Raw genomic sequence first — 16,142 nt, forward strand, 5'->3', positions numbered from 1 at the left:
ACAGACATTTGTTACAGAATCATCTGCTGCTATTTTCATGAAGTTAAAGGGGTCCTTGTAACCAACGTACAGTCAAAGACTTGGGAGGCCCTAGACTCCAATACCACAGAAGACTTTAAACATGTTCAAGACTCACAGACTCCCCTTAATTTCAAATACAGTGAGTAGTTTATCATAGTTCTGATTTAGAGGTTTATCGTGACTTATTGAGATGAGGCTTGGGCCGTCAACCAGTTTAATTATTCACACTTGAAAGCTGGCAACATTGAATCAATACCTGCTTAGTAATCTGTCCTACCAAACACCATTCATCACAGATTCAGAACACACATTAGTACCACATGGAAACCACTGCACTCTCTGAATATTTCAGCATTATGAACTAAAGTAGGAGACATTTTGTCTACATAATGTCTGACAACAGAAATGTTGTACTTCACTAATCTTTTGAAGCTGAAATAATTCAACTCAAATATTTACAATTATAAATGAATTTCAAGTGCACATTTGATCACTGAATACGTAACATGTCAATATTACAATTAAACTGTGCAGTATCAACCCCGAGGCAGCAAGAACCATATAAACTGACATGTTTAGAAAATATTAGATGGCCTACCTGTAGAGTTTGTCCTTCTAGCTGAGATGCGTAAAAGGGAGGGAACTGCTGTGGGTCGGCCAAGTTGACCCGCACTCTGCGAGCTTAGGAGGGGCCTGTCATGCCGAACTGAAACACAAGACAAAAATAATACAATAAAAGAGTATATAACATGTTCATCAATGTTTGCACAGACAGGCATAGTTGGTGGAGAACACAATCTTTATCCTTCCCTGGTCTCTTCTGTCTGGATACTGCACATATTGTCATATCAGTGTGCAATATTTTTCTTTCTCTCTGTCACAAATCAAAAGATCTGTTTGGAACAGTTTGTTAGATGTATTATACATTCAGAGTATATTGTCATATAGTAATGACAAATTTACATTTTTGATTAGGCTGCCATGGATATTGATTTTAGAACAGGTTTCAAAATGCAGCCTTTTGACAAGTTCAGGACAAGTACGCTGATACACCAACATAGAGGTTTCCTGGAAAAAAGGAATGTTTAATTATAATTCTTGCATGTAAAAAATCTAATCATGCTGATGATTTGAATTTCTTCCACACAAAAAAATACATTAGATGACATACAACTTGACCAACACCTGGGGTGAAATTGATCACTTGCACCACGAAACCTTGAGGTCACAGTGAGGTCAGCCACCTAGTTACCTGGTTGAGTAACAGTGGAGAGAGAGGGTGTGACACTGTTAGCAAGCTTTGTAGTGGTTGGTGTAGTGGTTGCTGACAAAGAGGTGTTACCTGCACCAGATGTTGCAAGTCAGTGTGATCAAGGAACTCAACGCTTACTGATATAGGTAGTTCCCCATCTTACACCGGTAGCCTCACACACCCAAAACCTTCTGATTGATTACAGTTCAGGGAAATAAAATCCTTTTTCTCAGCACTCAACTAAACAATGATAACATATTAGAACAATGTTAAAATTAAAAAATATCTAGCATTTCCATAGGATTCCATTAAATGGGCCAGATAGCTCCAATTGTCTGTTTTGATCACTTGTCTGTGAAATGGTAAGAAATCCTTGACAGAAATTATATTCTATTTCTCAGACAGTGTTAGGAATTGGCACTAGTCCCATAGTCCATGCCAAACTGCCCAATAGTTAAGGTATCATAAAGACTAGAAGAAATTTGCCCCTATTAAGGGGTTTGCTATATGTTATCATTAGGACTAGTGGACTCAAACTGTCAGTTTCTACCCTAAGCTGTGGTAGATACCATTGGTCATATCCAATTCATCACATTCTGGAGAAGCGGTTTATGTACAATAACTAGATTTTTAAAGAAAACAAGTACATGTCCCACTAGAATTTCATAGTCTTGGACTAATGGAAATTTGAACATGCTGAAGAAAGGAGAAAATCTCTCCGAAAGATATACTTCAACAAGACTTAAAATTATTTCACAAGGAATATAAGTAAAAAAATATACATAAACAACGTTAACTGATTGTGTGGCTCATACTATTACTGCTTGATATATAATTAATGCCACTCAAAATCATTTCGGTAATTAATTCAATGGCTGTAGAATGACACATTTGTCAGATCATTTCCACTGAGGATCAAACTTTGCCACTGACGTATATAGACATTCATTAAACTTGATACTTTGCATCAACAAAGATCCTGAGAAGTACTGTTAGACCTATAACTGCCAATGCTAAATATATATCATGTCATATATACAAAAGGCAACTCTGACATTCATCCTTGCTCTGGGAAATATGATACATCCTCCCACTATTCCACGAGTTGTCCAGAGAACACAAAGATATCTAATACCTAGCAAAACCTATTGTTTGTCAACTGGCTCAGTTTCAAAGGTCCAATAGTGCCAGATTATTAACACTCGAATGAGAATAGATGTACTTTGAATGTCTTGGTGTTTCATAGCATCTTGAGTAGTGTCATGACATATTGCAGTGTATTATTTAAGAGTACACCTCTCTTTTCGAACATCATCGAACATCATATTGCCATCGTAACATTTCAACCTTCTTTGTAAACTTACTTGAAGGTGACCTGAGGATTGCGTGGGAGCGATATGTGGAGGAGGATGAACATGAGTGTATCCACTTTGTGCTGATCACTGATTATACACAGTTGATGTTGTCAGTTTCAAAGAGTCTAGGTTTCTGATCTATTTTTCCATATATTTTAAAAATGCCCCAAATTCATGTCACCGACTGAATCAATGACTCTGTGGCTGAATCCTTGATGCAATTTGTACCCAAGGCACCAAACTGAACTACGTACATCAATATGCACATATTACAGCAGCCATGGCTGCCAGTTCATAAGTAGGCTGTTTAAAGATGGCACGGCCAGACTGATACAGGCAAGAGTGTATTTTAATTGTCAGCATTTCCTTAGTGAAAGCCCCTTGCAGCACTTGTACACAGATTACTTCCACTGAGACTAAACTGTCCAGATAAACTTGCTCAAGTGCCATTTAACATGCAGAAGTTCCCTACTTACTCCCAAGGGGGTGTACAGTGCATGCCAGGTGATCTCTCTCCTTCTTTACAATGGTGCGATGGTGCTGATGACACTGCTTGTGTTTTATTGACAAGAAATGTCTGGCAATTAATTCTCACATCATTAGTGTTTTACAGAGACTGGCTAGACAGATTTGCCCCTGGAGGCTGCTTCCTGCTGAAGCACTGATACACCACTGAAGGGGAAGTAATTCCCAGCTCTTTGGATGCTTCAGTTACTATACTATTCACCGATGTATTGAAGCAATGCAAACACTAGAATACATCATATGCCTTTCCATGTACTGATTCATATTTTACTTCTGTATCGATTTTCAAAAGTTATATTTACAAAGTTTTGCAACCACTGGCATGTTGCTAATGTAGTACTAGATTACTGCCCATTATGGAACAAATGCTAAATCTTATTGCACATGGTTCATACAGATATGGAACACTAACATTCAAGGCCTTTTCAAGGCTTTCAAGTGTCACTTTCAAGGCTTTTTAGTTGGGTTATTAGTCTCAGTTTGTCAATATTTTTTAAAATCCTGCATACTGTATATTAGTTGTAAGACTATACCATGCTATACAATATATTAGTCAGAAGACTTAAAAAACAGTATGAGCATCACAAAGTTTGAAACAAGATTGATTTTCACAACCTACAAATAAAATAAATTATGTCTGTTATGAATTCTTCAAGGTGTTTGGCAAAGTGTCAAATCTATCACTGAGATAAATCGCACTTAATCATCCTTGGTACAGAACTATTTGTTTTGTATGTTTTAATTCTTTTATTAACAAGTTGACATCATTTTGTACTAATTCAAAGCTTGAGAGGTTATTTAGGTGATTTTCATGGCTTTCCAAGGTTGACACTAAAAAATCAAGGCTCTTAAAGAGGAACCCTAAAATTCAAGGCCTTTTCAAGCCTGTATGAACCTTGTTGCACACACCACGAATGGATGACCAAGGTTTAACATTGCTTTGAACAATTATGTTATGGTACATTATGGCACATCAGTGATAACGTGAGATGAAAGGTTTTTCAGTGCATGCTTTCCACATTAACCACTTTGGTGAAACCCATGGTTAGGGCGGGAATTGGATTGGCAGACCACGGAACATGATCTGCATGAACCTTGGATGAATTTGCATGACAAACTAAGGCACCTATTCCACTGGTCAGCCATGCTCTATTATATTTCTAGTTAGAATAGAGCAAGGATTTCCCCGAAGCTGAAAGATCTCAATTATTTCTTCAACATTGAAATCAGAAAATCAGAATCTTTTTAGCCTTTGTCCTTCAGATGAGGTGCAGGAAACAACAGGCTGTAACTTCGACAGATCCACTGCTTGTTCAGCGCCAAGCACATACCATTCACCCTGTTGCACAACATGTATACATTCATCGATTGCATCAACACCTTCACACTAAGCCCCCAGTCCCCTCCAACTATGAAACCCAATCTGTGCCTGGGTGCGGGTGCCCTTTCCATGCTGCCATGTTCGGCTCCTCCCTGCATACATCACATGCCTCTATTACACTGACAATGTTAGCCATGCAGGCAGCTAGAGATGAAAGCTGGATAATAGACTGAGATTGTACTGCTCTGTACCTGACACAATACTTTACCAAGTTACTTCTCACCTACACGCTAGATTAGGGGGAGACTATTGTAAAACTGCCCTCTGTGCAACTGTAGGTGGTAAAACAATTGCGACACCTTCAAGGCTAGACAACCACTTACCAGCTGAAGTCACCCTTCCCTAGGACCAGACAAACACACACGTGGTGAAATCTGGACTCTGGACTAGACAGATTATCACAAGGTGAAGGTCCAACCTTAAACTCCTCAATTTGTTTGCTTGTTTGTTGGTTTTTTAACTCAATATTTTTATCCACCTACTAGACCCTACCCTAAGACTTGACAACTACCATGCCAGACACCTCCATGCTAAAGAACCTTTTCTTATGCTCATTAGTCACTGTCAAGTTTTTCTAGGCTATCTCTTCCGCTATATCGATAGAATCACCATCCTTCTATTCATGGTTTCTCATGGTTATCCATCAGACTAAACATGCTAAGCCCACATTTGTAACTTACGTGTTGTTGTGATTAGGCTTGAATGAATGTTTCTCATGCTTACAGTAATGACACACACAACCTGAACATGGTGACTGAGTCCTCACCAGAATACTGCCACAAGCCCTGGGTGCTATTGGCATGATATTGCACCTGCTGCCTGTCATGATAATTGGATTCTATGTTGGGCACACCGGTCTTGATTTAGGTGGTGCTGTCTCTTCAAATAGCAGAATGATCTCCCTGAAGGTGTTTTCAATACACTCAAGATCAAAGCAGGCACATTTAAATTACATCATGATCTATCATTCTATAAACGTAACGGCGAGTATTTGGGGAAACAATGTGCTACTTCATGATCTCAAGGGTACTAATCTAAAATATTGAACATCATGAAACAAACAGAATTATATTTAAAGATAATTGTGACTTGATTTCATTACTCCAATGCAGCTCTTTCTTAACATGGATGTTAAGTCAAGATATGATAAAAAATTAATAGTCAGAAAAAACATGTGCCACAGTGAGAATAGTTGGGCCTTGAAACAGAAAAACGTCGAGACTTATCACTTCTGGATATATGAAGTATTCTTCATAAATGCTTATTATATTGTTTTTTTTCAGTTGCTAGTTGAAACATGCATGGTATTTGGTAATGAGATCATGTACATATCATTCCCAGACTCACTGATACAAATATTTGATGGGAATTCCTCATCGTGTCATCTATTCTCTGAACTGAGGAGTTCAGATATTGAGGACGCAGATGTCTGCATTGATTATTTGATGAAATAGCTGTATTCAGATCTGACGTCATTTGCAAAATTTGCAAATATTATTGGCAATTTGACCTGTTAGAATTTCATTTGCAGTCAACATGTTAGCCAGGTTTTAACCAAAAATTTATATCGCATAAATGACACTGAAATGACACTCACACCGTAAGTGAGTGAGTGAGTGAGTGAGTGAGTGAGAGTGAGTGAGTGAGTGAGTAAGTGAGTGACATTACCACTTTTACCCCGAGAACAGTTACTTTCAAACCTAGAAACATAATCAGGGTGAAGCGGGATTTAAACCCACGATCATCATGAGGTTTCCCAAGGGACGCACCCCTGCACAGCAAATTGTGGTGCCTTAGACAACCCAGGGCCACTCACATTTCCTCCTGTTTTGTTAACAAGCACTACTAGATGTATCATGATATGCTTACCTCACATATACATATTGTGATGCTCGAGGCAAGATATCCAGCATATCGTCATACCCTTTTGTTCATGGGGCCCAGCTAACAAGAGGATGTTCCTATCTGAAATGACTGGTTAACATGGTTCAGGGGGAAGTGTACATGAAAAATTTACCAGTTCTTGTCTTCTCCCCTTGATCATGTTAATGCCAAGCATCAGTCAGGGTAAATGTATTACTCTCTGGGTAGATGCTCTATCCACTACGCCACAGAGGTGGTCAAACACCAACATCATACCACTGGAACAAACTACTACAGTCAGTAAGATCTATGTCCATGTTTACACTTGTCCGGCTGTATTTGTCCGACTATTATGTCACTGTACATGCAAATAAAGGATCTTCTATAGCAATGCCTCAACTCACTTAGGCATGCCCAAAACTTTGGCCACCTGCATGGGCAATTGTCTTGGCTGTGGTAATATTACTATTAGAACTGAAATTCCTATTACAATGAGCACTTCCTGAGAGAATTCACTGAACAGGTTGACTATTTGAACACCCATATTGATCAACATGAGTATGCAACAGAAGATTGAGTATATCTAGGTCAGTCCTTCTAAAACCCTGCACCTGTTTCACCACATAGGTAGCTGGGGATGTACTCTAACCTGGAATCACCACCAGGGCAAATATTACCAGGGCATCTGTCAAAGGCAAATACTACTGGTCACTGTCATGGGGCAATGGTAATTGATAAGTCCCAAGGAAACATGCATACTGAACAAAATAAGTTAGGGATCATGAATATTTGTGAGGATATTTTAATGAAACTATGCACTCAGTCTTCACTGCAAAAGAATAGCCCAAAAATATTTGTGATCCCTAACCTATTTTGTTCATTATATATCAGGAAGAAAACTGACATGATGACAACAGAAAATCTCAACAATAATACACATCTAACAAAGCCAATACAAATTGGGATCATTGCCAAATTGCATTGAATAAGACAATAACCATATAACACACAAATCTGGGTGTGCTTATGATGTTTGAGCTGTGTCACCCAAGTTGAACCAATTGTGTTGTGATATACTGAGATACCTGATCTGAACTAGCCGTGATTGAATCCAATCTTACTAGCTACAACAAACAAACAACCACATACTAATAGATACTGGTAGATGACAGCGATACAGTACAATATCTATATCTTAACCCTGCTATAGGTACATGTAATATATATGCTGTAGAGTGACAGAGATTGATTTATCAATGAGGGTGACATCGTGTACAAGACAACAACACAAATACATCAATAAAAAATTATGGAACAGTGTATGGACACACAAAATTTTAGTCTGTTTGGACTTAAAAAAATGCAAAGCACTCTAAAAAGTTACTGCTGAAGTTCAGTGTTGGATATTTGGCATGTATGAGATTTGTTATTTTGTTAGCTGGAGAACTAAAGAGCTAAAGTAATTTATTGCTTATAATGTGGTGTTATCGCAGTACAGTCAGTACCAATGCAGAGCTGCCTTCACATGCTAAGCAATATGACTATGGCAAGACGGTGTAATAGTCTTAATCTGTCATACCCAGAAACCCAAGCAAGTCTCCAATACTTCAGCATGTTTAGTAAGTCTCCAATACTTCAGCATGTTTAGCAAGTCTCCAATACTTCAGCATGTTTAGCAAGTCTCCAATACTTCAGCATGTTTAGCAAGTCTCCAATACTTCAGCATGTTTAGCAAGTTTCCAATACTTCAGCATGTTTAACAAGTCTCCAATACTTCAGCATGTTTAGCAAGTCTCCAATACTTCAGCATGTTTAGCAAGTCTAGATGTCTTCAGTTTCTGAGAATGAAGAGATGCTCTGGGCTACTATCATATATTGAAAGACATTTTAACCAAAAGCAACAACTATCTTTTGTCAGAGACTAAGGCGACACTTTTTTTATTTCTTGGTTTACGGATTTCAAACTCATTTCAAAAGTGAGGCAGGCCAATTAAAAAAAAAGAGAAAAAAAGCCTCTCACATTTTTTTTACCTGAATTTTGTCCTAAAAAGTTAGGTAGGTATGAAAAAAAATATCCTGGCGTAATAAAAGTAAAATAACTCAATTTTTCAAGAACATTTTATTATATCCCTGGCACTCAGCTTGTGCAAGGATGGCAACATAACAATATTCATGTCATGGGTGGAAATGCATGAAAGACGCTGCTATTTTGGCAGCATGGGCAACGTTTAACTCTTTCAACACCAGCCAACCAGAAGATTACTGCTGTGACACCAAGTTCCCAGAGATGAAACCAACATTTATCAAGGAATCATCTGCTTAAAATTAACATCTTTGCTACTACATGTTTGGCCATACACTATTTGAAAGGTCTAATTAATCCCATTGTTTATAAATATGAAAGTTATGTGTATTTCATTATTTAAATAATTCATGAACAACTAAATCAAGTTTGTTTTAAATAAATAATAATGTAAGCTAAAACATTCATAACGTCCAAATTTAGCGCAAATCTAACGATTTTTTCGGCTAATATAAGAATTCATAAAATCCACTTACCTATTTCTTTTTAATTTTCATTTGTTTACGTTGTTGGAACATTATTTTAAAAAGAATTAAAAATAATATCTGTCATCACCCATTTCCCGATGATAGTGGCTGTCCGCTCACTAACATGAGGAAATACCTCGGTTTTCAAAGCTTCGTATGAATAACACATACGTCCTGCCATGTCAGTTCATTAAAAAACCTTTTATTGTTTCACAGACAAAATCTGCTACAAGGTTCGTGATTGGTCAAATTTAAGCACGTGACCTAAGGCAGCTAATCAAATTACAGCAACGATAATTTTCGGACTTTGGCGAAAGGTTTGGGTTAAATCATGTTATTCTGAACGTTTTAGCATGAAATCGCTATCTATATTAAAATATGGAACTTTATGGATGCATAGAGCTAGGTTACGAGCTGTGACAAAGATTTCTTATGCAAATATTTTGGCATTAAGACATCGTGTCCGAGCCGCGAAATCCAGGCGACGAAAGCCGAGATGTCATTTCACTTACGATATGCGATCGCACGAAAAGTTGGAAATAATAACTAAGATGTCAGTTTGGCAACTTTTATAGATACATTTTTGATGATTTTATTACTTTGTAAATAAAGACGTTTCAGCTCGTAAGGACCCGTTGTCGAAGTGTGTCCGAGAATTTTATTTTCAATAACACTGCGGGAAATAGTGTCAAGTGAATATATTTTTAATCTATAGATAAAAAAATGATAAAATCAAATGGAATACATATTTCAGACATTGTGAAATGTGATAGATTTAATAAATGAATGATAAGACAAACTATTTTGACGTGGCTTGGACGGTTTAACGTGCGGTGTGACTTGTGGCTTTGAACGGCCAACAGTGTTGAAATAGTTAAACTGGTCACCACAGCGCTTTGCGTTGACAAGCTTTGATGGTATTAGAGAAGGATCCCAGCAAGAAACATCAGAGTGACTTCCCTTTGCTATACGCTCGACGAAAAGATCGGCGGTAATAAAAAAAGGGTAATTTTCATTTTCATTTTTTTTAAACATTTGGACTTTGAAAGAGCGGCGCATTCGTAAGCCAACAAATAAAAAAAATGTCGCCTAAATGTTAGTCTATTAACATCACAAAGCAGTACATGCCACCCTCCCCATAATGTGTACTCTCCCTAGATGAAAATACATCAGGATTATAGATCTGACCCTTTAGGACTGGGCCAGAACACATCCCACATTCCCCTTGTTTCGTGTGAGAGACTATTATGAGGATTGGGTGGTCAGTGTGTGGCCTAGCTGATAGCATGACATCACACCCCGTGTTGATCATTGCTTGTGCTATCAATCACTGGTTGGACTGACCCAGCTAATTACAGTGGCGTAAAACAACATTCTTCTCCCCTTCATGTCGAGCAATACACCATCACCTTTAGTTGCATTGATCCATTAAAGCATGTACACAATATTCAAATTTAATGGAAAGACATATTTTACTTAAACCTAAGCTTTTCAATCAAGGTTCACTATCAAAGGCCAGGTCAAGTCATTCCAGAATGTTTATGGTAGAATCCAGAGGACTTTGCTAAACATGACACGTTGCCCGTCAACACTGCATTATGCTATTCCATAATAGGACCTTTCACATGAAGGTTTTACACCTACTCACTGGCACTAATATTAAAGGATCAGCTGATCATGCTTGGTGACTTGGGTGATAGCGTAGCGATGTACATGTACCTCAACAACGTGGATCATTGCTCACGGTCCTGATCACAGGATTGTTAATTATTCACAGGCCTGTCATATGGCAGGAGTCTTGCTGGGTGTGGCCTTAGGCAACAAACATATATTTTCTTTCTTATGAAGTTATTTTGTTTGTTTGTTGTTTAACGGCACACTCAGCAATATTCCAGCTATATGACAGCCGTCTGTAAATAATCGAGTCTGGACTAGACAATCCAGTGAGTGATATCATGAGCATCAATCCACGCTATTGGGATTGATGACATGTATCAACCAAGTCAGCGAGTCTGACCACCCGATCCCGTTAGTCGCCTCTTAGACAAGCATAAAGTTGCAACCAGTAGAGCAGGACATGCTTACCTGTTATTAGTGATCTATTCATAAAATCTTCATCATTATTTCACCTTTGCGCAACGTGTATTGACGTTTTGAATTTGCTAACTCACTCTGGATGATCAGACACTCTCAGAGCCACCACTGTTTCCAATGCCAGTTTAGAAAGAGGCCATTTTATATACATATATATATGTGATGAATATATATATGGGACAACAACTAACATAGGACAGCAACAAATACTCAACAACTTTTAATATCTCTGACTTCAAACAAAACAACAATATATCAGAGTTATCATGTAATAGTCCATAGTCAACTATATACAAAGGAACCAGGAACAAGTATTATCAGAAATGTATGCTCACTTAACAATACTTATTGTATTATTCTGTTAGGCTTAATATCCTGTTCATTGTATACCAAGTCTACCCAGGAACCAACAAGTCTCACTGTGTCCTTCCTTCCATTGTACATCACACAGTCGTTGGTGTCATGTGTCACACTGGACAAGTTGTATCATGACCTTTCACATGTGCGTCAGACTGATGCCATGGTACAGCTGCTTAACAATGCTGCACAAGCATGACAGAACACACATAATAGATACAGCTGTCAATGTACTTGAGTGGTAATCAACTTCGATTAAAGACACCTTTGAATTTTCTGGTTGACTTCTTTTTCAACAGAATTTGTTAATTCTCTAAATTAGACTTTGAACATGCCAAAGCATGGCAATACCTTTACATTCTTCGCGTCTTGCAATCACACCAATCATGAACCCACACAAATGCTCTTCCTGCAATCACACTAATCACCCAAGCCCATCATGCACCCATTCTCTTCACGTTCCTTCATGTACTAACACCATCACGCACCCATGCCCAGCCTGTATCCTGAACCATCATGCACCCATTATCACCATCACGCACCCATGCCCAGCCTGTATCCTGAACCATCATGCACCCATTATCACCATCACGCACACATGCCCAGCCTGTATCCTGAACCATCATGCACCCATTATCACCATCTGCATCTATGCCCAGCCTGTTTCCAGAACCATCATGCACTCATTATCACCATCTGCATCTATGCCCAGCCTTTTTCCAGAACCATCATGCACCCATTATCACCATCTGCATCTATGCCCAGCCTGTATGCAGAAATATCATGCACCCATTATCACCATCTGCATCTATGCCCAGCCTTTTTTCAGAACCATCATGCACTCGTTATCATCATCTGCTTCCATGCCCAGCCTGTATCCAGAACCATCATGCACCCATTATCACCATCTGCATCTATGCCCAGCCTTTTTTCAGAACCATCATGCACTCGTTATCATCATCTGCTTCCATGCCCAGCCTGTATCCAGAACCATCATGCACCCATTATCATCATCTGCATCTATGCCCAGCCTGTATGCAGAAATATCATGCACTCATTATCATCATCTGCTTCCATGCCCAGCCTGTATCCAGAACCATCATGCACTCATTATCATCATCTGCTTCCATGCCCAGCCTGTATCCAGAACCATCATGCACTCATTATCATCATCTGCTTCCATGCCCAGCCTGTATCCAGAACCATCATGCACCCATTATCACCATCTGCATCTATGCCCAGCCTTTTTTCAGAACCATCATGCACTCGTTATCATCATCTGCTTCCATGCCCAGCCTGTATCCAGAACCATCATGCACTCATTATCATCATCTGCTTCCATGCCCAGCCTGTATCCAGAACCATCATGCACTCATTATCATCATCTGCTCCTATGCCCAGCCTGTATGTCTTTTTAAAGACACAGAAGAGACCTTGCAGCATGTTGAAGAAGACTGTGAACCTACATAGTATAATGACCGTGTCAGTGGAATGGATAAATCATCACCATTCATTCTAGAGCACTGCATTGTGACACCTACATGAATAAGGACACAAGAAATATTAGCAGTAGCATATAATGGTACACAGGTTCCAGTACACAAGAACCTAATATCATAAGCACAACGCACACATTTTGTATAAACATGCATGAACATGCTCCACTTGCAGGTATGTTTACAATGGACATGTGTGGTGTGCATGCATAAAATGGGAAGCAAGCTCTATCACACTGTGTCCATTAACCTTCCGCAGCAGAGTGCAGGGAAGGCAAAGTCACAGTGGGGAGCTATGCTGATTTCATAACTGATTTGTTACTGATAAACATTACCATTGGCTTTATGTTGACGAGTGTATTAAGACACTAATGATTTTTTCTTAGACGGCAAAGTAGCATTTTAAACCTTAGTTTGTGAAAGGATACAAGAATCACAGACTTCCATTCATAATTCACAAATAACACCAATAAGAGCAAGCTGTTGATCCAGCTAGCCTTGTCTTGGAATTGAGGATTCAACTTCCCATAATGCTAACCTTGGGTAACTGGTTTACTTAATCGCCCTATTCACAGGATTGTAACATTTAATATATCAATGTAATGTCAATATCTTCTACATAACAAAGTTAAGCTAACAAAATACTGCAGTGTTAGAAATTATTTTGAATTTTCAATTGTCCGCACAAATGATCTGATACAGAGTTGCATCTATCTAGAGGTATAAGAGGTACTTCACAAGATAATGGCACCAGTCCTTTTTGAGTTTTGGACTAGCTAATTCTAACTCTGAAATATGTCCACTGGTACATGTACTGTTATTCATTTCTCCCCCAACTGAAAGAGAACATGATAATCATGATCATTAACATGATGATCATGATAATGTTTACCTCCAATGTTTACCTGGCTTACAGGTAAAAGTAGAAAATTGTTGAAAAATAATTGGAAGAAAAGAAAATGGTCTGCAAAAATGTTCCTGTGTGAAAACAACATATTTTGAGGCCTTATTGTGTCTTTTTGGAGTAGTCTATTTTCTGCTATCACCAAGGGATGAAAATGACTTCAGAAGAGATTCCATGTGTCAGACAAACAGGCCAGTGAGCTAGGTGAACTGTAAGCCGGCTGATCTGTCACAAGTCTGGCTCTGATAGCCAGCTCTCCTTCTCTATGCTGTGACACAGCCACTGTGTGTGTCAGCTAGTGGTTGTTTGGTGTTACTGACACCACCATATATCACTACCCTTCCTTTGATGACAGAGTAGCCTGAAACATGACCCAACCACAAATTCTTGATCACATCATACTTCTCTTGTGAAAATTACTGCTCTTACTGTCAAAGTTTCTTGCATGCCTTTTCTCACTGACTTTGTTGATAATGTTGACAAAGTAATAGGTTGGCCAGCACATGTTGCCATCTTATGTTCTCGGACATTCGGTGCATGTTAATTACAAAAAGGTCAGGGCTCATTTTCCTTGAAATAGATCATCTCCAACAAAACTTCTGCTGATAGCTGGCAAATGTGTCATAACACATTGTAAAAGGAATCATTACAGTATAGTGACTTCACTCAGGTCTTGAACAAATTCAATGATGCATTATTAGATTTTGTTCCCTTCATGGTGAAACCAAACTATTATCAGAGTAAACATTCCATATCCCTGCATGGATATATCCCAAGTATCAAACACATATCATGTTTATGTCTATATAAAATTCAAGATTTAAAAAATTACATTTCCATCAAAATTTTTAACCTTAATGCTTATTAGAATTTCATCCATGTATTTAAAAAATTGTGAGGTGCGAGACATTTCTATACAGTATAAACATATAGAATTTTTCTTAACAAATTGTTGAAGGCACCTCTGTACATTAACTGTTGATGCATGTGATTCAAATGAAGAGTGAATGTTTGGTGGTTATGAGGTCAACAGGGATGAAAACTTAAATGATATTATTGGAACAAATGTTATTTTACCACAGACAAGATGAATGTCTCATGCAGCATGTATAACCTCAACTGGTTCAAACATTGACAGATATCATGAAAATAAACATTAGTTTCATCTAATAATTGTTTCAACCACTTTGTTACCATGGGTATGAATGGATTAACAGTTGGTCATTTGTAGCCACACATTCTTTCATGTGTGAAATCTCACCTGTGTTGATCTGCCGATAATTGGCTGTGTCTCGCCCTGTTCTGGGGGAGCCATGATTCCGTGTCCGCATGTGCTCTTGGTACCACAGATCAAGGTCATCAATCGTATGCTTTAATTTCATCGTGAAGTCCGAAATATTTCCAGAATTTACACATCCAAAGACGTCAGCGCTTGAGCATTCCTTCTTGTCTGGTAAGCTAATTGCCTGGTATCTTACACCAAGCACAATGGGCCACAGCAGCAGACACAACTATGGACCATATTTTCTTCAAAAGTTTCACTGAAAAATATTCCTGGTGACACCTGCTGTTGAAGAAGGAACATCCCAATCTCAGGATGTCAGTCTTCTTCAAGTCTACTGTCTCAGAGCTGATTTACAATCTATAGGTAAATGTTAAGGAGAGCACACTCATATTGACAGGAGTCTACTTACTTCCAGGAAAAACAAATACAACAGACACCAGAGAGAGCTCAAACGTGTTTGGTGTGGGAATGTTTTGACACTAATGACAGCTGTGGCATCAACGTAACTCAAAAACAATGATCTTATTTGCCAATCCCTGACATATTCCAAAATTTTATCAGCATTTTCAACTTGGTATTTGCTGCCAGGCTAAAACTCATTCACCTACATTAGCATCTAACAACCTTAAAAACATTAGAACCAAAATGGAAATAAAAGTCAATACAATCACACAGTTTGTAAATAGTCCACTAGGTGTTTTTTCATCATGATGTCAGTTGCCATGATCACTGCCCAAATAACAGCGAATGTCAATCTGACAAATGTTATCTGAAATGAACTGCTTTGGCTTATCCTAAGTATCTGTTCTTGCGAAATCTGCTGATATTCTACATTTTAAATTCCAGAAATATGATAAGAGGGCATCAGGCAACAGACACAAGAATGTCATCTGTGATTGGAAACACGTGTCAGGAAGGATGGAGTTATTTGGATGGAATAAGCTGAGATACACTGATATCAATATGCTTTGAGAAGAGTAACTGCAGAAACTGACACTGGGGAGTAGTTAGTGAGTAGGTTGAAGCAAGGTACCCGATGCCAACATAGCTAAACAAGCT

At 38.5% G+C, this 16,142-nt stretch overlaps 1 protein-coding gene across 3 annotated transcripts in view; it reads right to left on the minus strand.

The window, feature by feature from the left end:
* LOC139476749 (transmembrane and coiled-coil domains protein 1-like) overlaps positions 1-15,504 on the minus strand; it is a 63,925-nt gene extending 48,421 nt beyond the window's left edge. Inside the window, exons 1-2 of one of the 3 annotated variants that reach the window (XM_071259434.1) lie at positions 15,060-15,504; positions 620-727 (exon numbers count right to left, since the gene is read on the minus strand). In XM_071259434.1, coding sequence (XP_071115535.1) covers positions 620-727; positions 15,060-15,180 — 229 coding nt within the window. In that variant the 5' untranslated portion in view covers positions 15,181-15,504. Of the gene's footprint in view, positions 1-619; positions 728-11,032; positions 11,064-15,059 lie in introns of those variants that run through there. The other 2 variants (XM_071259435.1, XM_071259438.1) reach the window with 2 other exon arrangements.
* Between the last annotated feature and the right edge of the window lie 638 nt (positions 15,505-16,142).

This window comes from Haliotis cracherodii, unplaced genomic scaffold (assembly GCF_022045235.1).
Source record: "Haliotis cracherodii isolate W230 unplaced genomic scaffold, xgHalCrac1.p SCAF_1, whole genome shotgun sequence".
In the NCBI taxonomy this organism is placed as follows: Eukaryota; Metazoa; Mollusca; class Gastropoda; order Lepetellida; family Haliotidae; genus Haliotis; species Haliotis cracherodii.